The sequence below is a fragment of the Periplaneta americana genome, chromosome 6, assembly GCF_040183065.1.
Source record: "Periplaneta americana isolate PAMFEO1 chromosome 6, P.americana_PAMFEO1_priV1, whole genome shotgun sequence".
NCBI lineage: Eukaryota > Metazoa > Arthropoda > Insecta > Blattodea > Blattidae > Periplaneta > Periplaneta americana.
In genome coordinates, this window is record NC_091122.1 from 118034887 (window position 1) to 118058318 (window position 23432).

Sequence of the window (23432 nt, forward strand, 5' to 3'; positions counted from 1 at the left end):
CGTGTCACATCTTGGGTACCTAAATGATATGTTGAACTCAGTGGAGAATAGTTCTATAAGTTTCATAAGTCTGAGAATGTTCATTATAGGCCTACAACCTCTTTACATTGAGGGTTTCAGGAAGATAAATTTTTTAAGTTTTCTCCATTGAGTAATGACTTGAACGACCTTTGAAAGATTTAATATGCTCAATGACTTCGAAATGTGTACCTGTGGATAGTTTGTGAGGACGATTTCCATATTTTCTCCTGTCATCAGTAGGTGCTAATTCAGAAAATTTCAAAGAACGCCGAATTGTTTGTAGTCTCTTCTTCGTTATTCCGTGGACAGATAAGGATTTCTGACACACAACAAAATCACCAATTCTTCCGTCTTGAGCATCATCTTCATTCTTCCTGCTCTTTCTTCGTGATATTAGTTGAACAGTGATGAGGCCAGCAAGGTGAGAACTTTGTGCATTCCAATCAGCCAGTGCATTAAAGTCATGTATTATTTTCTGAATATCAAAGACTTGTAGTTTTTCAAAACATTTGTTTCTGCAGTAACATTCTTTATCGGCTTCAAAACTTTAGGCTCTTAACTTTTTGAAAGCATCATTAACAGGTCCAAACCTCTTCCTCTTTTTTGTATTGATACAAAGAGATTCTGATACAGAGTCACACATGTTTGCACTTCAATTGCTCTAGTAAAACTAACATGAATAATAATAATAATAATAATAATAATAATAATAATAATAATAATAATAATAATAATAATTCCTTTGTTGAAGCTAAATCTATTAGTGATTATTGTGAACAATGGATTATGATTTCAAAAGCTATAATATTCAATCCAATAGCAAGGAAAAATGAAAAACTGATTGTATGACCCCCTTCTTTCATTGTTCGACATGGAAATGCCCCCTTCTTTCCCTGTACAAGGAATATTTAACCTGCAATTATTCGATAACTGAGAACTTTCTTCCCCTTTTCTAAGTGTAGAATGAAAACACTTCATATGAAGTATATAAGCGAATGGAAATCTGAATTTTGCCTAAAAGTGGACATCCCCCCTTTTTCCCCTGGACTCTTCAAATGTTGGATACAACACGTTAATTGAATGAAGGAAACTTTACTACTCAAGAAATGAAGAATAAGGGTCCATAGATGGAAGAAGAGGAAGCACATATCAACATTGTATGGAGAGTGAGTGCACGCTATCAGAATAAATAATCTTGAATCGCAAAACAAACACGATTCACTTCCTACAACAGAGGAAGAAGAAGAAGAAGAAGAAGAAGAATATACAGAATTTTGAGTACCGCTTTTATCACTACAACTTCAGGAGATAGGACGTTGTGAATTCTGACACCTTAAAGATTCTGTTTACACTGACAAAGTAGGTTCTGTGTCAATGTGCATCCTTGCAAAGTTAATTATCTCGAAGAACAAATATGAGTAACAATATGAGTAATAAATATGAGTAACGCCGGTTAAAAACGTAGCAACCATTGGTTATGAAACCATGATTAAAAATAACCGTGATTAAAATGTAATTTCTGTGCACCATTCACGATCACCGGTTACTTACACATGGTTAACAGACGCCTCATTAAACCAAGTAAAGTCTATATTGGTACACTTTTCCTACAAAATGACAGCAGGAAAGGATCCATACCTCTGCAAAAACTGGTAGTCAACGTCTATAAAGGACTGGGCATACTCCGTTCTGCATCGAAAATAAAAGTATCCCTATTTTCGTTTGCATTTGTTTGCCTCTACGCGCTGTTATGTTTCCGGGTTGCATTTCTTTGTGAGTTCTAGATATTCTTACTCTTCTTTTGATGCGGATACAACTCATACGGGCTGTTCCATGTGAAATCGGACAACATTTCAGAAAATTTGACCTCGCATTTAAAAAAAACCGGTGCTTCTCTCATTGAAAGGCCTTCACTGGACAAGCCTAATGGTGAGTTAAAATATCCCCAACTAGTATTACTTTTCATTTTATAGAGCGTCAAATTTATCGTACTTCATAAAATTCTTAGCTTTGGAAGAACATTGCTCAAAAACATTTAGTGGTAGAATTTTCAACGACATCTCTTTTTAAAGAGAGTAATAGAATGACTTTGGAGGGATTTTTTTTTAATTCTTATTCACTTGACTAGGCAGATTTATTTATTTTACTTTTTTTCTTGACTTAAATAGCTCAAACATAAAAATACGGTAATATGGGCGACTTAATATAGAATAAAACACAGTTTACAGATCCAAAATTTTCTTTGGGTAAGGATGGAAGAAAATAAAGAAAAGAATTCTCATCGTGGATTTCTTCGCCGCGCGGCTCCATCCCACAGCAAGCTGAGCGTGCGCGTAGTTGGCCAACGCTAGCAGCTCGTAAGTTCCGTTATGTGAGTAGTTCACGCATTTGAAAACAACTCGAAATGAAATATGTATTTCTCTGAATACTAATATAATTACACTAACCTGTTACTGTTTACTGATGGTTACTTCAACACTATCGGCAGCATGGGAGAAAAGTTTCATTTCCAGCTTCGATGTGAAGACAGGTATGAAGGCATGCGATGTTCTTGTTCCAGGCACTGTTTGGGCGAGTTCGAATCTCTGTTCTAACTCTTTTAGTTCAATGGCATACTCTTCATTTGTGCAGTAAGAAACTGTAACTGCTTGCAAATCCGTTTCAACCCATTTGAATAATTCAAGTGGGGTTGTTATTTGTTTATCGACGGGCCTTTGCAGGCTAGCTGTTGCAGCTGATCTCTTAACGGTATCTCCGACACCGTCACACGGTTCTTTGCCGTGTGAAGTTGCGAAAAAATGCCACTGCACCTCTACACCGAATTCTTTCTCTTGATGGCATAAATTAATGAATTGTTTTCTGTTTTTGTATTGGGAGGCCGCACCGTCACTGAAATAGTAAGTTTCTTCACATTTGCAAATTTGTGTTTTAAAAAATTTACCAAACGTTTCTGAAAGAGGTGAACTGCGACAGAGTCGTGTTTTAAGCATTCAGATATTACAACAAAAGAGACACACTGGAGAGCATCGTAGTTTCTATGGTAAATGACGAAAGGGTGTAATGTGGACTGAAGGTTGTTCCAATGAAATCCGTGAACCTCGTCCTGTAAATGAAGGCATAGTTTTCTGAAAAATAAAAAACTACTGCGTATTCCCCTGGATTTAATTTGGTTTTCCATCAGAGTAATAGTCATTCTGTTGTGCAGCTATGAATGAATGCATTTTAAGCATGTTCAGTTTTTCGGGAAGCACATGTATAAATTCATCGGGGTCCTTTTCAATTTGTTCGAGACTAGTTCTATCAACACAAATCCACTGCTTGTAGGCTACTTTGTCAATCAGAAACTTATCAAAAATAATTCCAAACTGTTGTTTTAAATTTTCTGTTCCGGGACACTCTGTGCATTTGTTAAAATAACATGAGGGACGTGCAGGATTGCATATGATTCTAACAACACAATCTTTATGGGATTTTATGGGCAAATCCTCTTCCTTTGTCAGTGCTGCCAAATTTGCTCCGTCGATCATCAGTTTAACATTTTGGTGGATTAGGCAGATACAAACCGTGTGTGTGCCAGAGGAACCCGCTAACACACAATTCTGAGGACTCAACTGTGCAAATTTGGAGAAGCCTGATACAATTCCATCAGATTGCACAGAACCAACTTCTTCTGAATATGTTCTTTTTTGCCGTCTTCTGTCCTCACTGTTACAAAATCCTTTTTCCCTGGCATCGTCCGACTTACTTCTTCTGAGTGGTAAAATTCATGAACCAAAATTATTGTTTCATCTATCAGAGACTGTCCCTTCTTCTTGTCTGGGCTACACATTAAAAGTCTAATATTTCGTCTTCAGGTTCTTGCCGAGTGTCACTGCTTTCTGATTGTTGAAAAATTGTTATATTTAAAGCTGTTGCAATTTTCATGACTTTAGTTTTCGCGTAGCTACTTCTTTTGTGTCATTCTTCTTTTTCTTAGTGGACTTTCCCCAATAGCAACGAGGGATTGATTTAATTTTGGAATCGCAATTTCTTTCTGTAGCAGTAGCAGTAGCAGTAGGAGTAGGAGTAGTAGCAGCAGCAGCAGCAGCAGCAGTAGTAGTACCGTCACTTGTATTATCGGCACTATCCACTTCAATAATTTCCTCTCCTGTTCTTTCCTCTGTAACACTTGGGTTACTTGCGCTTCCTCCTACATTAGTTTTATCATTGTGATAGATATCAGAATTGGGATTTGTAATTTGTTCCGCACAGTATTTAGAAGTACCGGTAATATCCGTGGGGGATAGTCTAGTCTTGTATAATTGCACGGAACAAGTTTTACACATTCTCACAGAGCTTTTTAAGTTAATGGGAATATTAAAATTTTCCAATATCCGATTTGGCACTACCTTCAACTTTTCTGTGGTCCTTTTTCTATGTAATCGTTGGAAGGGGTTGAAACAGCGATCTGTCCTAAAACGATTTTCCATTTTGGGCACCCTATAAAAAAGGATTTGACTTTTCAGTACCGATAATGTGCACATGTATTTTTGTAATGCGATTCTGTAATAGCAGGATTGATAGCTATAATTCTTGCTTTTAAGGCAATATGTAATCATTATATTACCTTAATATAGTAGTTTTTGTTGAATTTTCTGCAACACAATAAAGGAAAACTTTCAAACACTGGAACTGAATATCCACTGTCACCCTGTAATAATTATACGCAGAACACTGGCTGGTGGGTCACGTATTCGTCTCATTCCTTGTGTTGTGACAACACACCAGCTGTTTCAAGGCCATCTGATAAGAATATTCTGTCTCCTCTCACATCTCCGCATGACGCTGCAGAGAGCGGGTATTTATATAGCGAAATTTGAAATATTTATTTTAAGGCATTTCATTTAAAATAGTTTTTTTTAAGTATGGTTTTTGTCTCAACAATAACTAATATTATAGTATTTTATATCCATACTTTTTTGGTGGTAACATGTTATAAACCACAAAAACAATATATCCATAATTTCCACAAAGAATAAAATATATGTGTTACACCCCATTAATACACTTACATGTGCACTACAAAATTAGGTATAGCTTAAGTTTTTATTTCGAAACCAGGCGTAGTAATACGTGTTTAAAGTAAGAATAAAATACAAAATACGCTAAATTTTAAGGAATTTTATCTGAAAAAGTACTGGGCTAAGGAAAGCCAAAATTTGTACATTTACCAGTTCCCATATACTAAACGTCTGTACGAATTTTCAGACAATTATGACATGTCATGGATTTTCGTTATCCGATTTCATATGGAATGGCCCATACATATACGTATAGAACTGTAAGGAAATACAGATCACTGCTATATGGATTTGAAGGCTAGAAAGAAGTGCGTAGTGTGACGGATAGTGAGGCTGATTTACAGTCGTCACGCAACTCACTCCATCATGGGTACAAAACACTTCTTTAGGCTATATTGCATATGGATGCTACTTATAAGCATTTCTATATCTCTATGTGCTGGTAGCATTTGCTGTGATTTAATGTAACAATAATATGTATTCTTGAAGACTGGTTTGTTAATTAAGTTTTAACATTGCAACAGCTACCGGCGTCCCTCAGGCGATAGCACATTTGCCAACTGCGCTCGGAAGTGGGTTCGATTCCCGCTTGGGCTGATTACCTGGTTGGGTTTTTCTGAGGTTTTCCTCAACTCCAAGGACAATATCAGGTAATCGCATGCGAATTCTCGGCTTCACCTCGCCAAATAGCATCCTGCTATCACCGTTTCATCGAACTAAATCAATGGTGTTCGGGTAAAGGGGGTTAAGTCTCTTTTTTTTTTTTGTGCAATTGATTTTGTTCGCCAGGTGATTACACTTATAAGAGGGTGTGAAAAAACTTAAAGAATATTAGCAGTTGATGTGTTTTATTTGAGTAGAAAATTATTTTCAATAAGGATCCGGAGTTTAATTTTCATTTATCTCAAAACTCATTTTATGACTTATCTCTCTTTACCCAAACACCATCTAAATAACCTAGTAGTTGATACAGCGTTGTTAAATAATTGCAGCATAATTATGTTCTAAGTTGTAACAGCAGAAACAAAGTCAGAGCAGCTATTCTAAAATGACTACGTCTAACAGTGTTGCAGACATTATAACTGTGCTACATTGAATCCCTGGATCTTATTAAGATTATGTTTAATATTATAGTAGTGGGTTATTTTACGACGCTGTATCAACATCATAGGTTACTTAGCGTCTGAATGAGATGAAGGTGATAATGCCGGTGAAATGAGTCCGGGGTCCAGAACCGATAGTTACCCAGCATTTGCTCATATTGGGTTGAGGGAAAACCCCGGAAAAAAACTCAACCAGGTAACTTGCCCCAAGCGGGATTCGAAACCGGACTCAAAGTTCAGGGGATGGTGCGTGTTATCTAAGAGATTTCACAGGAACTGCGAGAAGCAGGCTTCGAAAGGAATGATTACCAATTCATTCGCTATGTACACCATTCAGGAGAATCTTAATTCGTTCCTAATTCCCTATTTGAAAACATTTTTGTAGGTTTCATTTGTGTTCTAAGAAAAAAAAAATTATTTTGCATCACTCAACAGGGTGTTTAAAAAATACGGGGCATAATTTCAGGTATGTATTTCCCACATGTAGACAATCAAAATAGTTCATTACAACATGTGTCCGGAAATGCTTCATTTCCGAGTTATGGCCTTCACAACATTGAAATTCACCGGAACGTTTTTCTTTCCGCAGGTCGTTGTCATTGCAGAAGATGTTCAAAATGTCCACCTCCTGCTTGAATACAGACCTCACATCGATGTCTCATTGACCTGCGAACACAATCCCAAACTCCAGGAGTATTGCGTATGTCCTCAGAACATGCCACAATTCGATTCCGAAGGGATTCCAAATCAGGCACTGGAGACGAATAAACCAATGATTTTAAATGGCCCCACAAGTAGAAATCGAGAGGGTTCAGATCAGGTGAGCGTGGAGGCTAAGCAATTGGGCCACCTCTACCTAACCATCGATCAGGAAACCTTCGATCCAAGTACCGGCGAGCCGTACGACTCAAGTGTGCAGGAGCGCCATCATGCAAGAAGTGAATGTGTTGACGATTGATCAGAGGAGTGTCTTCTAAAACATGAGGTATGGTGTTTTCTAGGAAGTTTGTGTACGCCTGGCCCGTAAGTCTGTTTACAAGTACATGGGGTTCAACTAATCGATCACCAATGATACCGGCACACATGTTGAGGGAGAACCGCACCTGGTGATGAGATGGAACAATTGCACGTGGGTTTTCATACGCCCATACATGCTGATTGTGGAAATTTGTTATGCCATCGCGTGTGAACTGTACTTCATCTGTAAATAAATACTAAGACAGGAAAGTTCGGATTTACACCACACTGCTGCAAGAACCACTGACAGAACCTAACTCGTGCAGGGTAATCTGCTGGTGACAGGGCCTGTACACGTTGCAAATGATAAAGATACAATTGATACTCTTTCAACAGTCTCCAGACAGTCGTATGAGGAACATTGACTTGCAACGCTACCCTTCGTGTGCTGATAGAAGGAGTCATGTTCACAGCCTCCAGAATCTCCTCCTGTACTTCTGGAGTTGTAGATCTTGGTCGTTCCCTTCCCAAACTGGGAGAGTTAAATTTTCCATACTCGCACAGACGGTAATGGAGACGTACAAATGTCTTCCGATCTGGACATTGTCGCTGTGGTACCTCTCCTGGTACAAACGATGAGCCAGCGCAGCATTGCCGTCCGCCTTACCGTACATGAAGTGTATCTCTGCCAGCTCTTGATTTGAATACATGTCGCACAGTCTAACGCCTCCACAACACTGAATGTAACCTTCGCCTCGGAATGAAGTGTCAGAGTGCCCTCTTAATGTCTCCTTTGACGGCAACGACCTGCGGAAAGAAAAACGTTCCGGTAAATTTCAATGTTGTGAAGGCCATAACTCGGAAATAAAGCATTTCCGGACACATGTTGTAATGAACTATTTTGATTGTCTACATGTGGGAAATACATACCTGAAATTATGCCCCGTATTTTTTAAACATCCTGTATATTACCGGCTTTAATAAAATGTAATATATTTGTCATTAATCATTTCTTTCGGCAAGATAATACTTCACAGATTTTGTATACAGTGTCATCTCACCTTATTACATAACAATTTATGCAAGTCATATCTTACTGAATTCATTCTTCCACTCATGTTCTTTTCAGTGTATCTTTGTCTCCTCTCACTCCCCACATTACCCAACCATTACTTTCCCACTTCTCACACTAGCGATGATCCACTACTGGCACCCACCACTCAGTTCCACATCCTCACTTCACTTCACTTCACTTCACTTCACTTCACTTCACTCGCAATTGACATCCTTGGCTCCCCCTCCTATCTAATTTTTCTTTCTTTTATCTCGCACTACTTCCCCACCACACCAACTCCTTAAATCATACAGTTTCTTCTTGTTATCCTTTTTCTTTCACCCTTGCCCCCGGTTCTTTGTCACCCTTCCTGTACTGCCTCGCCATTGTTTTCTCCTCACGCTGTAATTCTCTCTAATCCCCAAGCTTTAATAATATAGTTCTTCACATCTTCCGATTCCCAATACTTCTTATTACATACGTTTCTCTCTTTCTTCCTATCTATCTCTGTTTTGTAAACCCATTTTAATCATTAAATAACGTATTTTGTATCCAAGTATGGCACTCAGTAAATTCTTTCAACCAGATCTCATCCTCGGCTGCCAGTTATGTAAACGCCACGGATATTACAGGGCGTTCGTCAAGAAAGAGATTTCGCTCAGGTACTATCTGAGCGCCAACTCTGAAACCGCGGCAGAAATGCGACGTGGAACCCATTAGATTACTATACCTGCTGAGTCACTTTCCCCCGCTCCCCACTTCCTCACATGGCGCGGTTTCAGAAGTGGCGCTCAGACAGCAAATGAGGGGCTTAGAGCAGAAATTGTGTAATTCCATCTAGGATACTTCTGTGTAAAATGAATCTTTGGGGAAAAAAAATTAATAATAAATTGTAAAGAGTATTATTTGTTCTTCAATGTTCTATATACACTTTTAATACTTTTATGATCATTGATTAACTTTACAACTTCTTTACTGTGTTAACTTTTTAGGAAATTATCTGGCTGACTAGTTTCGAAGTGTTATGTTTCATTGCTCAAAGACTAGGCTTTAGACAATGAAGGATAATACCACGAAATTAGTGAGTCAGGTAATTTCCTAACAAGTTTACACAGGAAGGAAGTTGTAAAGTTAATCAATGAATATTCATTCACGTATATGATTTAATACACAATTTATTTCATTTAAAAATGTAATTCTCATGTTTCTTGTATAATTTCAATATTTAAAATGGACTTTCTGCGTTTGTGCCCTTGAAAGTTCAGTGTAGTAAGAGGATAACATCATAGTCTAGTATATGTAGTCACGAAGCTCAATACGTAGGGAATATGCATCCATAGATAGTTGCTAACCACCAGGATCGCTACTATCGCCTCATCACAGACAATGCGAAAGATTGTATAGAAATAATGTTTACCATTAACTGATCTTTTCTCCATTTTGTTGTGGGTTGCTCCTCTGCAGCTTTATTGTGGTACGATGCATTATCCATAACAATGATGGAAGGACCTACATCTCTCAAACCAACAATAAGCTGCCTTTCCACCCACTTTTGGAAAGTTTCACTATTCATGGCACCGTGGTAATCTTGGCCAGTCTTCAAATTAGATGCAAATATTAAATCTGCATCTGTAAAAGATGAAAGATGTTTAGATTCTAGATAAAAAATATTATAATACAAATTACTTCGCAATATATAGTAGCTACTGTATATTACCAGGAATAAAACCATTATAGGTTCCAGCATGTACGATGACCAGTCTTCCTCCCTCAGCAGGCCGACGCATGACTCCCTGAACCTTACCACCAACAATAGCTGGTTTACTCCAAGAATGTGTTGCAGAGCCTATGAAATATACATGGAATGAATAATATTATAACTTATATTCCCTTCACTATCCTAAAATAGTGTTGTTATCCAATGCTCAGCTATCTTACCAATGAAGCCATCAGCTGATTGATTAATATTGTAATAAAGCTTACCATTCATAAAAATCCATGTTTCATCCAGAAAAACGACAGGCTTCGGACTCTCACTCTCCATATTCCTTACATATTCTCTTAAAAAACAGGTCCTCTTGAATTGAATATCTTCACTCTCTCTTACATATGTGAGACTGTCTTCTTTCTTCCATTTAAAACCCATTTCTTTCAAAATCGTCCTTAATGACGAAAGGGATCCCTGAAATAAATACGTACCGTGGTTTTCCATTACATGGTCCAGCACCAGCTTTGCTGTTACTCTTTCTCCTGCATGGAAATAAAAATAGCAATGATAAAATATAAATTATAATGAGTGTAAACTGTAAGCTATAATGTTTAAACTTAATATAATTCTTTTAAAAATGTCACTGCCATAATTATCTTTACCTCGATTCAGTCTATCATATATAAATCTTGCAATGGCTTCCTTGGAAAAATCATCAATTCCAGTTACGCATCGTGGACGTTTCTTGTGTTTCCCTGGTGTAGACAGTGGGTGCCCCTTTTCATATTTGGCAATAATTCTTTCAACTGCACTGTACGAATGCTGTAATAAAAATATGGATATTATATTAATATATTTATATTTCAAGCTTTTCATGTCTGTGATGTAAACAAATAATATACCTTTTTTTAATTATTTCTATAGACATAAAGATTATGGTTTTTCTCATATTTATAAGCTTAAAATTTTTCAAAACTAGTTGCAGATATGGATTAAACTCCACCTCACACATTAGTTTATTATGAACTCTACATTAGATTAGGATATAAAGTCCTTGTGTAAATATTTTGAACAGTCTATTGTGGATGCATCCTTATGGAATAAGTCTGTGCTCATCCTGTCAAATATTATTTATAAAAACAGGTAGATGTACTTACACCCACAAGAACTGCAATTCTTTTCATTAGAGCCCCTTTGGTTAGACAGACATCTTCCTCTTCTGCTTCAGCCTTCAATTGTCTGTACATATTAACGACTGCTTCTTGTAAGCTGCTCTGCAATGAACGCCTCTTCTTTCTTGATGTACAAGTTTCTGCAATCTCTCTCCTTTTGGACATGTTGTAGGCCTAATCTTAAAGTGAAATGATTACTGTATTTTAAAATATGAACTACACATTAACCTAACCTCAATCTTAATTTTATTAGTTTTATTACACTAAATATTTGTAAGGTTATGTAAACATTAGGCCTATATTACGTAATTCTTCAAAACAGCTGAACCAAACGAAACACAATTTCCTTTTGTTCTACTGTCTTCTGTGAAATGTATATAACTTACTTTCAACATAAAAGTCATTTGATACTTACATGTATATTCTAATGCACTGTTGGAAGTATTTATGGCTGCAAACTAAAACCACGTGTTTATCAATACCGGTATCTACATTTCACGAAAGACAGTGAATCGTGCCTTTGGTCTAGGTTTCTGAGAAAATCCTTATATTATGCTAAACAATATAAATATTATATAATTCATTTTAATATCAATAATTGTTTTTTGTGTTCAAAGAATGATGTTACCTTCAGTAGTCACTGTTCTAAAATTAAAGTATATAACTTATTATAATACCTTAATACATATATTAGAGTGAATCACAATACAGAACAACATTCTAATATGCATAATAATTTATTGTAATATTACAGCATATTCCAAATGTTTACTTACCACGAAACACGCATATAGGCCTACACAATATCGGTATTGTAGTTCTGAAAAGAACTATTTCAAAGTTATGAAGTGCTGAAAACAATAACTTCACATACAACTCGCCACTTTCGCAATTTATAATGTATTATAATCGCGATATACAATAAAAATATACACACAATATTAAAATTGGTGAATTTTTGCCGAACGTGATTTATCAGCCTGCTGACCGGAATCAATCGTGCCACTCCTAACAATTACAAAATGACTAACTATCCCAATATCTGTAACTTGCGGGTGTTAGAGGAAGTGTTGGCAGTAATGAAGTGAACTTGTGGGCTGGAAAAGCACTAGATTTTAGCTTGTGATCAAGTAATAGGGGAAAAATGTCGAAGTTGTATCTTAGTACTTCATGATATGTTGTGTCTAGTATATGGAGGGTAGCTGCGAATATATTGAATAAGCAGTCGTGGACAGCCGATAAGGGGTGGTCCTCCAGCTTGGGGGTTGGGCGAAGGGCTAACAACCCATCACCGTAAAAAACAGCTTGTTACGTATCCCTATAATAAGCCTCGGAATAGGACTGATTCTCTGGCACGACCACAGCAAAGGAATAAGGATTTGAGATTTGGCACTTGGAACGTAACTAGTCTTTATAGAACAGGAGGGGTAACATTACTAGCAAAAGAACTAGCTAGATATAGAATAGACTTCGTAGGAGTACAAGAGGTTAGGTTAGATGGGAATGGCATATCACAAATAGGAGATTACTTGTTATATTATGGGGAAGGAAACAATAATCACCAATTAGGAACAGGATTCTTTGTTCATAAAAGAATAAAATCAGCAGTAAAAAAGGTCGAATTTATCAGTGACAGGTTATCATATTTAGTACTTAAGGGTAGATGGTGCGACATCATAGTTATAAATGCTCACGCCCCTACAGAAGAGAAAGACGACCATATAAAGAATAGCTTCTATGAGGAATTGGAACATACTTTTGATCAGTTCCCTAGATATCACATGAAAATTTTATTGGGGGATTTCAATGCTAAAGTAGGACGGGAGGATATTTTTAGACCAACTATTGGAAAAGAGAGCCTGCACGCAATTAGTAGTGACAATGGAGTTAGATTAGTCAACTTTGCCACATCGAAAAATTTAATTGTCAAAAGTACAACATTCCCCCATAAGGATATACATAAATATACTTGGACTTCTCCAGATGCATTGACACACAACCAAATAGATCACATCTTGATAGATAAACGGAGACATACTAGTATAGTAGATATTCGAACTTTCAGGGGTGCAGACTGTAATTCTGACCATTATTTGGTGATTGGAGAGTTAAGAGAAAGATTATCAGTAGCCAAGCGAGTAGAGCAACAAGTTAATATTACTAAATTCAATATTTTGAAATTAAAGGACGAGGAAGCTAAGCAAAATTATCAGGTCGAAATTTCGAATAGGTTTGCCACTTTAGAAAGTTCCGACGAAGTTGAGAAAGAATTAGATGTTAATAGCGTGTGGGAAAATATCAGAGATAGTATCAAAATTGCAGCTGAGCAGAGCATAGGTTATTATGGAACTAAGAAAAAGAAACCATGGTTTGATGAAGATTGTTGCATGGTAGTAGAAAGAAGGAAACAGGCAAAATTGAAATTCTTACAGGATCCAGTTGAGGAGAAGAGAGAGAATTATTTCAATGAAAGACGGGAAGCAAGTCGTACACTTAGGAATAAAAAGAGAGGTTACTTGAAGGAAAAACTGAATGAGGTAGAAACAAATAGTAAGAATAAAAACATTCGAGATTTATATAAGGGTATAAAGGAATTTAAGAACGGATATCAGCCAAGGGTAAACGTGATCAATGATGAGAATGGTGACTTGCTTGCAGACTCTCCATCAATCCTAAACAGATGGAAAAACTATTTTGCGCAACTACTAAATGTACATAGGCCAAATAGAAATGATTGGGACGAAATTGAAATACAAACTGCTGAGCCATTTATACCCGAACCCACGCTTTCAGAAGTCGAAATTGTGATAGAAAATCTGAAAAAGTATAAGTCTCCAGGTATCGATCAAATTCCAGCAGAATTAATACAAGAGGGTGGAAGTGCATTATATAGCGAAATTTATAAACTTGTACTTGCTATTTGGGAAAAGGAAATTGTACCAGAACAATGGAAGGAGTTCATTCATAATTGTACCTATTTTTAAAAAGGGAGACAAAACCAACTGTGGTAACTTTCGAGGAATATCACTTTTGTTGACGTCGTACAAAATTTTGTCCAATATTCTTTTGAGAAGATTAACTCCGTACGTAGATGAAATTATTGGGGATCATCAGTGCGGTTTTCGGCGTAATAGATCGACTATTGATCAGATTTTTTGTATTCGACAGATAATGGAGAAAAAATGGGAGTATAAGGGTACAGTACATCAGTTATTCATAGATTTCAAAAAGGCTTATGACTCGGTTAAGAGGGAAGTATTATATGATATTCTTATTGAATTTGGTATTCCCAAGAAACTAGTTCGATTAATTAAAATGTGTCTCAGTGAAACATACAGCAGAGTCCGTATAGGTCAGTTTCTATCTGATGCTTTTCCAATTCACTGCGGGCTTAAGCAGGGAGATGCACTATCACCTTTACTTTTTAACTTCGCGCTAGAATATGCCATTAGGAAAGTTCAGGATAACAGGCAGGGTTTGGAATTGAACGGGTTACATCAGCTTCTTGTCTATGCGGATGACGTGAATATGTTAGGAGAAAATACACAAACGATTAGGGAAAACACGGAAATTTTACTTGAAGCAAGTAGAGCAATCGGTTTGGAAGTAAATCCCGAAAAGACAAAGTATATGATTATGTCTCGTGACCAGAATATTGTACGAAATGGAAATATAAAAATTGGAGATTTATCCTTCGAAGAGGTGGAAAAATTCAAATATCTTGGAGCAACAGTAACAAATATAAATGACACTCGGGAGGAAATTAAACGCAGAATAAATATGGAAAATGCGTGTTATTATTCGGTTGAGAAGCTCTTATCATCCAGTCTGCTGTCGAAAAATCTGAAAGTTAGAATTTATAAAACAGTTATATTACCGGTTCTTCTGTATGGTTGTGAAACTTGGACTCTCACTCTGAGAGAGGAACATAGGTTCAGGGTGTTTGAGAATAAGGTGCTAAGGAAAATATTTGGGGCTAAGCGGGATGAAGTTACAGGAGAATGGAGAAAGTTACACAACACAGAACTGCACGCATTGTATTCTTCACCTGACATAATTAGGAACATTAAATCCAGACGTTTGAGATGGGCAGGGCATGTAGCACGTATGGGCGAATCCAGAAATGCATATAGAGTGTTAGTTGGGAGACCGGAGGGAAAAAGACCTTTAGGGAGGCCGAGACGTAGATGGGAGGATAATATTAAAATAGACTTGAGGGAGGTGGGGTATGATGATAGAGACTGGATTAATCTTGCACAGGATAGGGACCGCTGGCGGGCTTATGTGAGGGCGGCAATGAACCTTCGGGTTCCTTAAAAGCCATTTGTAAGTAAGTTGTATGTAAGTCCGAAGACAGGTCTGAACCTCACACGTGATACCAAGAAGGCATCACTTATGAGACAAATAGGCCAAGTGATAATGGGGTAGGGTAGCCAGTTCCTTTTCCCCTCTATCGGATATTATATCGCCGACTAGCTATACCTGGTAAGGTTTATCTTATCTCAGTAACAATAAAACCAAGTCCCTTCAAATGAGGTTGGAGATTATAGGAGGGTTGTAAATTTTCAGGATTCTTTTCAAAACCTTGTTATTGTACAGGCTACCGGAACTCAATTTCTTGAAAGACGAGCTCAGTGACGGAACTACACAGTACGAAGAGAGATATTTTGTAATTTTAATTTGCACTACAGAATGTATCAACTAGTCCCTTCCGCCACTGGATGGATGGACGGCATAGCTCCACTCCCCCATCACCATAACAATACAGACGAAGTAAGACATATCTCCTTTCTCTCTCTTTTCACAGTGAGACAAGATACATCACACAGACCATATTACACTAATCAGACATCAGATGTATAGGTACAAACAATTATTCCTCTGACACATATCGTCAAGTGAGATGTACTGCCTGATAATAGATGTACATATCAGCCAGAACCTCAGTCAGAGGATAATTGTTATTGATTACTACCATATTTTTTTTAATATACAGGGTGATTCAGACCACCCATAAGTCATTTATTTTGGAAACAAGTGCATTAAAATTTTCGAGACAAAAATATTTGTAACTAAACCACATGAACTTTCGCTTGAGCTTGATTTCATCAATCAGCTCTAACAGGAAGTAGGGTCAGTGCTGTATCACTTTAAAATTTCAAATGGGAGTCGGAGTCAAATAGGGTACCATTTGATAGAGCTCTGCAAAACAAACAACTTTCATAGGAAACGTTTTTATTAATTCCTATCTATCCCTCGAATGTCTTTGGATCTGCTAACTGCTCGTGTGCAGCGGAGAGCGCTCTTGCCGCTCTTACACAAAGAGCACGTGTTGACTAGTTGATAAAGATGGAAGCCGTAGAACTTGTAGGCAGCTATCAAGATGAAAAGAAGGAAATATTTAGAGGAGGCGCAGCTTCTTACAAATGCTCAAATATAGGAAAACCGGGAGTTGGAAATAGAAAGTTTTGGATTATGCTACAGTATTTTCGAGCTATGACTTGTCACTGCAATTCTTACTAGATGCAAGTTTAATAGCGAAAGAAGTAGAATGTCTGAAATGCGACATTAATATGACGCTGACCAAAAGAGCAGGTAAAAGGAAGCAAGATGAGAATGTAACAAAGGAACAAGACAGGGAAGATGCAAAATCTATCAGGAACAGTCCTTGGTTTTCACAAAATAATCTAACGTTAGAAGAAGTACGTAATGGTTTTGAGATCATAAATTTAATGATAAGTCGAAATACAGTATATCAAAACTGAATACGATTTAATAATTAAATATAAATCCTTCAGTAACTGTCAATTTATTAGGCCTAATGGTTATACAAATAATATACTTATAATTATGACCTAATGTTTTATAAATGAATTTGTTGATGGAGACACGGGAGCTCACACAAATACAATAGAGGGAGGTATGTGAAGACTACTCTTCCGAATATAATCGGAGGAAGAAAATATTTCGTGGGATATCTCGCAGATTACATGTTCACAAGAGAATTCATACACAATACTGTAGACAAGATGGATAGATTCCTAGAAATTGTCCGCGAAATAACCTGGTAAAGTAACCTAACCCAACCTAAAATATAACATAACAAAGCCTAACCTAACCTTTGAAATGCCAAGTGAGAAATATGAAGTGCGCGAATATTAACGTCAGAAGTGCCGAATATTTAAAGTGAAGTGTCATTATTAACCTCTTAAATGCCAGAATAGCCACCGGCGTGGCTCAGACGCTTAAGGCGCTTGCTTGCCAGTCTGAAGTTGCGCTCGGGCGCGGGTTCGATCCCCGCTTGGGCTGATTATCTGGTTGGGTTTTTTTCCGAGGTTTTTCCCAACCGTAAGGCGAATGCCAGGTAATTTATGACGAATCCTCGACCTCATCTCGCCAAATACCATCTCGCTATCACCAATGTCATCGACGCTAAATAACCTAGTAGTTGATACAGCGTCGTCAAATAATCAACTAAAAAAAAATCGACGCTAAATAACCTAGTAGTTGATACAGCGTCGTTAAGGAGAGTGGGTAGTGATGCCTGTGCGATTAAAAAATTTCAGTACAAAAGTTTAGTTCAATATTTCTAGACTTTTAGTGCTCAGATTGAAATAAAAATTTCCATGCTTATACAATCAATCATTCTGAATTCAGTGCTATAAAAGACCACTAATTAGTTTCGTATCTAAGTGCAAAAGAAAGGTCCTAACTGATAACCTGTTTTCACACTTTGCTAAGTGTACCTCATTCTTCAGGTGCACATTCCTTGGTACAATCTTCACTCATATACCTTGTATTTTATTTAAGTTATCTAATAATGTATATTGTAAATTCTAAAGCAAAACTTTGTTAAATATTTCGCCCCTAGTGAAACAGAAAAAATATTGAACTTTGTTTACCATTTTTTGCAATTTTCACAATGCATACATATTTTTTTTCTCGTGTTATATGTGAGATATTCTTAAACCTGTAGGTCTACAATGTAGAACATAGGGTGCAGAAAACATTGTAAAAATTTCATGTCAATTTATTCAGTAGTTTCAGAGGAAAATGCACTTAAGTATGAAAAATGTCAAGTTATGGAAAACTGCATTTAAAAAGAAGGATGTATGAATTACATGCACCGCCAAATTTAAATAGGCTATTTAAATGACTTACCTGCAGAAATACTCTCCACAATATTTATATTGTCTTAAAGAACAAGTTTTGTACTTTTTTTAACATAAAATAAAAAATCGGATTTTTAACCCCTAATCACTACCTGGTTCCCTTAAATAACCAACTAAAAAATATAAAATGCCAGAATATTGAACACCGCCTGAGAAAGCTAAGCAAAATTATCAGGTCGAAATTTCGAATAGGTTTGCCACTTTAGAAAGTTCCGACGAAGTTGAGAAAGAATTAGATGTTAATAGCGTGTGGGAAAATATCAGAGATAGTATCAAAATTGCAGCTGAGCAGAGCCAAGGTTATTATGAAACTAAGAAAAAGAAACCGTGGTTTGATGAAGATTGTTGCATGGTAGTAGAAAGAAGGAAACAGGCAAAATTGAAATTCTTACAGGATCCAGTTGAGGAGAAGAGAGAGAATTATTTCAATGAAAGACGGGAAGCAAGTCGTACACTTAGGAATAAAAAGAGAGGTTACTTGAAGGAAAACCTGAATGAGGTAGAAACAAATAGTAAGATTAAAAACATTCGAGATTTATATAAGGGTATAAAGGAATTTAAGAACGGATATCAGCCAAGGGTAAACGTGATCAAGGATGAGAATGGTGACTTGCTTGCAGACTCTCCATCAATCCTAAACAGATGGAAAAACTATTTTGCGCAACTACTAAATGTACATAGGCCAAATAGAAATGATCGGGACGAAATTGAAATACAAACTGCTGAGCCATTTATACCCGAACCCACGCTTTCAGAAGTCGAAATTGCGATAGAAAATCTGAAAAAGTACAAGTCTCCAGGTATCGATCAAATTCCAGCAGAATTAATACAAGAGGGCGGAAGTGCATTATATAGCGAAATTTATAAACTTGTACTTGCTATTTGGGAAAAGGAAATTGTACCAGAATAATGGAAGGAGTCCATAATTGTACCTATTTTTAAAAAGGGGGACAAAACCAACTGTGGTAACTTTCGAGGAATATCACTTTTGTTGACGTCGTACAAAATTTTGTCCAATATTCTTTTGAGAAGATTAACTCCGTACGTAGATGAAATTATTGGGGATCATCAGTGTGGTTTTCGGCGTAATAGATCGACTATTGATCAGATTTTTTGTATTCGACAGATAATGGAGAAAAAATGGGAGTATAAGGGTACAGTACATCAGTTATTCATAGATTTCAAAAAGGCATATGACTCGGTTAAGAGGGAAGTATTATATGATATTCTTATTGAATTTGGTATTCCCAAGAAACTAGTTCGATTAATTAAAATGTGTCTCAGTGAAACATACAGCAGAGTCCGTATAGGTCAGTTTCTATCTGATGCTTTTCCAATTCACTGCGGGCTAAAGCAGGGAGATGCACTATCACCTTTACTTTTTAACTTCGCTCTAGAATATGCCATTAGGAAAGTTCAGGATAACAGGCAGGGTTTGGAATTGAACGGGTTACATCAGCTTCTTGTCTATGCGGATGACGTGAATATGTTAGGAGAAAATACACAAACGATTAGGGAAAACACGGAAATTTTACTTGAAGCAAGTAGAGCAATCGGTTTGGAAGTAAATCCCGAAAAGACAAAGTATATGATTATGTCTCGTGACCAGAATATTGTACGAAATGGAAATATAAAAATTGGAGATTTATCCTTCGAAGAGGTGGAAAAATTCAAATATCTTGGAGCAACAGTAACAAATATAAATGACACTCGGGAGGAAATTAAACGCAGAATAAATATGAGAAATGCGTGTTATTATTCGGTTGAGAAGCTCTTATCATCCAGTCTGCTGTCCAAAAATCTAAAAGTCAGAATTTATAAAACATTTATATTACCGGTTCTTCTGTATGGTTGTGAAACTTGGACTCTCACTCTGAGAGAGGAACATAGATTCAGGGTGTTTGAGAATAAGGTGCTAAGGAAAATATTTGGGGCTAAGCGGGATGAAGTTACAGGAGAATGGAGAAAGTTACACAACACAGAACTGCACGCATTGTATTCTTCACCTGACATAATTAGGAACATTAAATCCAGACGTTTGAGATGGGCAGGGCATGTAGCACGTATGGGCGAATCCAGAAATGCATATAGAGTGTTAGTTGGGAGACCGGAGGGAAAAAGACCTTTAGGGAGGCCGAGACGTAGATGGGAGGATAATATTAAAATGGATTTGAGGGAGGTGGGGTATGATGATAGAGACTGGATTAATCTTGCACAGGATAGGGACCGCTGGCGGGCTTATGTGAGGGCGGCAATGACCTTCGGGTTCCTTAAAAGCCATTTGTAAGTAAGTAATATTGAAGATTGATTTAAACTTCGCAGAATTCGCGCGGGCTTGGTCCTACTCGGAACGGCACGGTGGCAACTTGTTGTAAACTTAAGGGAATGGTAAAATGTAAAGGGAAAAGAAAATGTTATTTCACTTTTAAACTGTGAGGTGTAATTTTCTAAAACGATTCAAATCAATTACAAATAGTACTACCACAGTCTACTATATAGTAGACTGTGGTACTACTAGCCCTATAGTTCATTCATCGATCCGCCCCTCCCCGCACCCACATATCAGCTGTTTGCTGTCCGACCGTTGCTATGAGTTGAACATGCGATGAATGAATGTATAGTGTTTTGTTTCTAAATTCCTTTCTATCAAATTTAAAATGGTGGCAGATGATGAAAATGTGTGATGTCTAATTAATGGATATATAATTATATTTCCATGTTAAAGTTTTCGTGCAATAGTTAACATTTGACTTCCACACCATCTAATGGCTGGTATTGTATTTTGCAAGTAATTATTAAATTTGTATTTGATTTATGTATAAATCTGTCAACACGCCATAGTGTTAGAAAAAAAATATTTTGGTCATATACTGTAAGCAGTATTATGACTATCTACATTATTTATAATTTGAGTTTGAATTTGAAGAATGTTCTACATTAAATTTGTATCGTGTATTGCAGGAATTACGGGCAAGATAATACGTGTTGTGAAGGGAGAGGAGAAGAACTATGGAAATATTTTGGTCATATAGTGTAAGCAGTATTATGACTATCTACATTATTTATAATTTGAGTTTGAATTTGAAGAATGTTCTACATTAAACTTGTATCGTGTATTGCAGGAATTACGGGCAAGATAATACGTGTTGTGAAGGGAGAGGAGAAGAACTATGGAAAATAGAAAAACAAATATATATACCTGAGGAAAAAGAAGGCAGTGGCTCGAAGAAACATTTTAGTTAATATATTGCTTTCCAAAGAGCAGAAACAACTAAAATTGGACATAACTTTCGAAGAGTAGGCCTACATAGGTAAACAAAATAAGATAAAATGGAGCATGGACAAAGAGGAATTGGAAAACTTAACTAGTTCAGGCGCACAGATTACTAAAATAACGTTCTTAGATCTTGATTCAAATCATTTGTTTCTTACTACGCTCCAAATAAAATTAACCACTATCCCAGATCACATATGATCTAGGCAATTTCATATTTTATAGAATAGGTCTACCTACAGTACATGAAAGACTGATTATCTTAATAATTGTCTTTCCTTGGGCAGTAAGTCACTAGGCACCGAATAAATTTCGAAAACCTAACCTAGGAAAATATCATACCCACTTCGAATAAAATCATAAGTTAATAAGTATACGTAAATGTAAATACATGTGGTGTAAGACAGCTAGAATTAATGAAGTTTTTAAATTCCTCTTTTACTATTTTGAAAGATGAACATGACAGCCAACACATAGGCAGTTCTTCAGGTGCATTTGGTATTGGCCTATTCAGTATTCGGTATAGTTAGCCCTATACGTTCAGTATTTTACTGGTATCGTAGGCCTAGTGGAAATTGTTACCTGCAAGTCTGCAGCAGAGATACAGGTACTATAGCAATATAAATGTGCAACCATTGCTGCTCGGTGCATTGTTTTGTGTCTATTTACTGTATACTACGGTACAAATGTATTTCATGTTTGAAACTTCTACATCCTAAAGAACTGTTACTCTGTATTCGATCTGTGGAATGGAAATGCATTATAAAGGAAGTGACTTATGTTAATAACTTAATTTGTGTTAATTTACGTAGGCCTATACATACGGTGTTTATCCTTTGCAAGTTTTGTATGTTTATGAAGTAGCCATATGTGAGCTCTCTTGTCTCTCGAACTCACAGTTTACCAGAATCACCACTGGAATGGTGCTAATATGATGGGTCTTTTACACTGCAAAAAAATGTGTCCACTATATGCCTATAAATAAGGCAAATTAGATAATGAATTAAGCACTAATAGGCTATAACATAATATCGAATAAAATGCATATATGTTATTCTTTGCATTTATCACTGACTGCTATATTTTCCATGATTCCTCAATGAACTATCTGCTTGTAAATTATAACTCCACTGTAATGTACTTAGGCCTACCATGAAATGGTAAAATGTTTTCCATGATATATTTTTGAGAATTATTCTCATACACTTTGTGTTAGATTTCTTTGATATAAACATAACACTCCCATATATTGGGAGACCTTGGAGGCCATCAACTTGAATTCACATTTTGATTACTGATTATCATTCTTATGGTGGAAGTGGTGTTATGCATAATTGTTACCTTTTTTTCTGTCTCACTTTGTAAAGAAGTGAGATCAATATGAAGGAAAAGTGTAGAGAAGTTTCTAATTAGCCTCATCACTCTATACTATAAATATGACAAATAGAGATCAGCCTGACCACTCTATACTATAAATATGACAAATAGAAACAGATCAGCCTCATCACTCTATACTATAAATATGACAAATAGAGATCAGCCTGACCACTCTATACTATAAATATGACAAATAGAAACAGATCAGCCTCATCACTCTATACTATAAATATGACAAATAGAGATCAGCCTGACCACTCTATACTATAAATATGACAAATAGAAACAGATCAGCCTCAGCACTCTATACTATAAATATGACAAATAGAAACAGATCAGCCTCAGCACTCTATACTATAAATATGACAAATAGAAACAGATCAGCCTCAGCACTCTATACTATAAATATGACAAATAAAAACAGATCAGCCTCACCACTCTATACTATAAATATGACAAATAGAAACAGATCAGCCTCATCACTCTATACTATAAATATGACAAATAGAAACAGATCAGCCTGACCACTCTATA

At 36.5% G+C, this 23432-nt stretch overlaps 1 protein-coding gene and 1 long non-coding RNA gene across 5 annotated transcripts; one reads left to right on the forward strand and one right to left on the reverse strand.

Annotated features, from left to right (window-relative positions):
- Positions 1 to 8069: 8069 nt before the first annotated feature.
- Positions 8070 to 12247, reverse strand: LOC138701676 (uncharacterized). Of its 3 annotated transcripts, none has more exons than XM_069828820.1 (6): positions 11381 to 11545; positions 11061 to 11249; positions 10566 to 10725; positions 10395 to 10445; positions 9913 to 10041; positions 8070 to 9824 (listed from the first exon to the last, which is right to left on the reverse strand). In XM_069828820.1, the coding sequence occupies exons 1-6, from the start codon at positions 11477 to 11479 to the stop codon at positions 9562 to 9564; spliced, it is 891 nt and encodes a 296-aa protein (XP_069684921.1). In that variant the 5' UTR covers positions 11480 to 11545; the 3' UTR covers positions 8070 to 9561. The 3 variants fall into 3 exon arrangements, with proteins under 3 accessions (XP_069684921.1, XP_069684920.1, XP_069684919.1); XM_069828819.1 differs by lacking the exon at positions 11381 to 11545 and adding an exon at positions 11852 to 12247 and having other exon boundaries at positions 8074 to 9824; positions 10179 to 10445; XM_069828818.1 differs by lacking the exon at positions 11381 to 11545 and adding an exon at positions 11852 to 12246 and having other exon boundaries at positions 8075 to 9824; positions 10179 to 10445; positions 11061 to 11254.
- An 8546-nt stretch (positions 12248 to 20793) lies between these two features.
- Positions 20794 to 22575, forward strand: LOC138701678 (uncharacterized). 2 transcript variants are annotated; one of them, XR_011332662.1, is made up of 3 exons: positions 20794 to 21035; positions 21209 to 21280; positions 21370 to 22575. It is a non-coding gene; the product is annotated as an uncharacterized lncRNA (long non-coding RNA). The 2 variants fall into 2 exon arrangements; XR_011332661.1 differs by having other exon boundaries at positions 20797 to 21019.
- Positions 22576 to 23432: the final 857 nt, after the last annotated feature.

Bases quoted from the DNA above. Each gene is read 5' to 3' on its own strand.
- LOC138701676 (XM_069828819.1), bottom strand. From the start codon at position 11,240: ATGTCCAAAAGGAGAGAGATTGCAGAAACTTGTACATCAAGAAAGAAG. The intron at 10,726-11,060 runs GTAAGTACATCT...TTTTTATTACAG, and splicing joins GAATTGCAGTTCTTGTGGGT to CATTCGTACAGTGCAGTTGA. The intron at 10,042-10,178 runs GTAAGCTTTATT...TATATTTCATAG, and splicing joins AACATGGATTTTTATGAATG to GCTCTGCAACACATTCTTGG.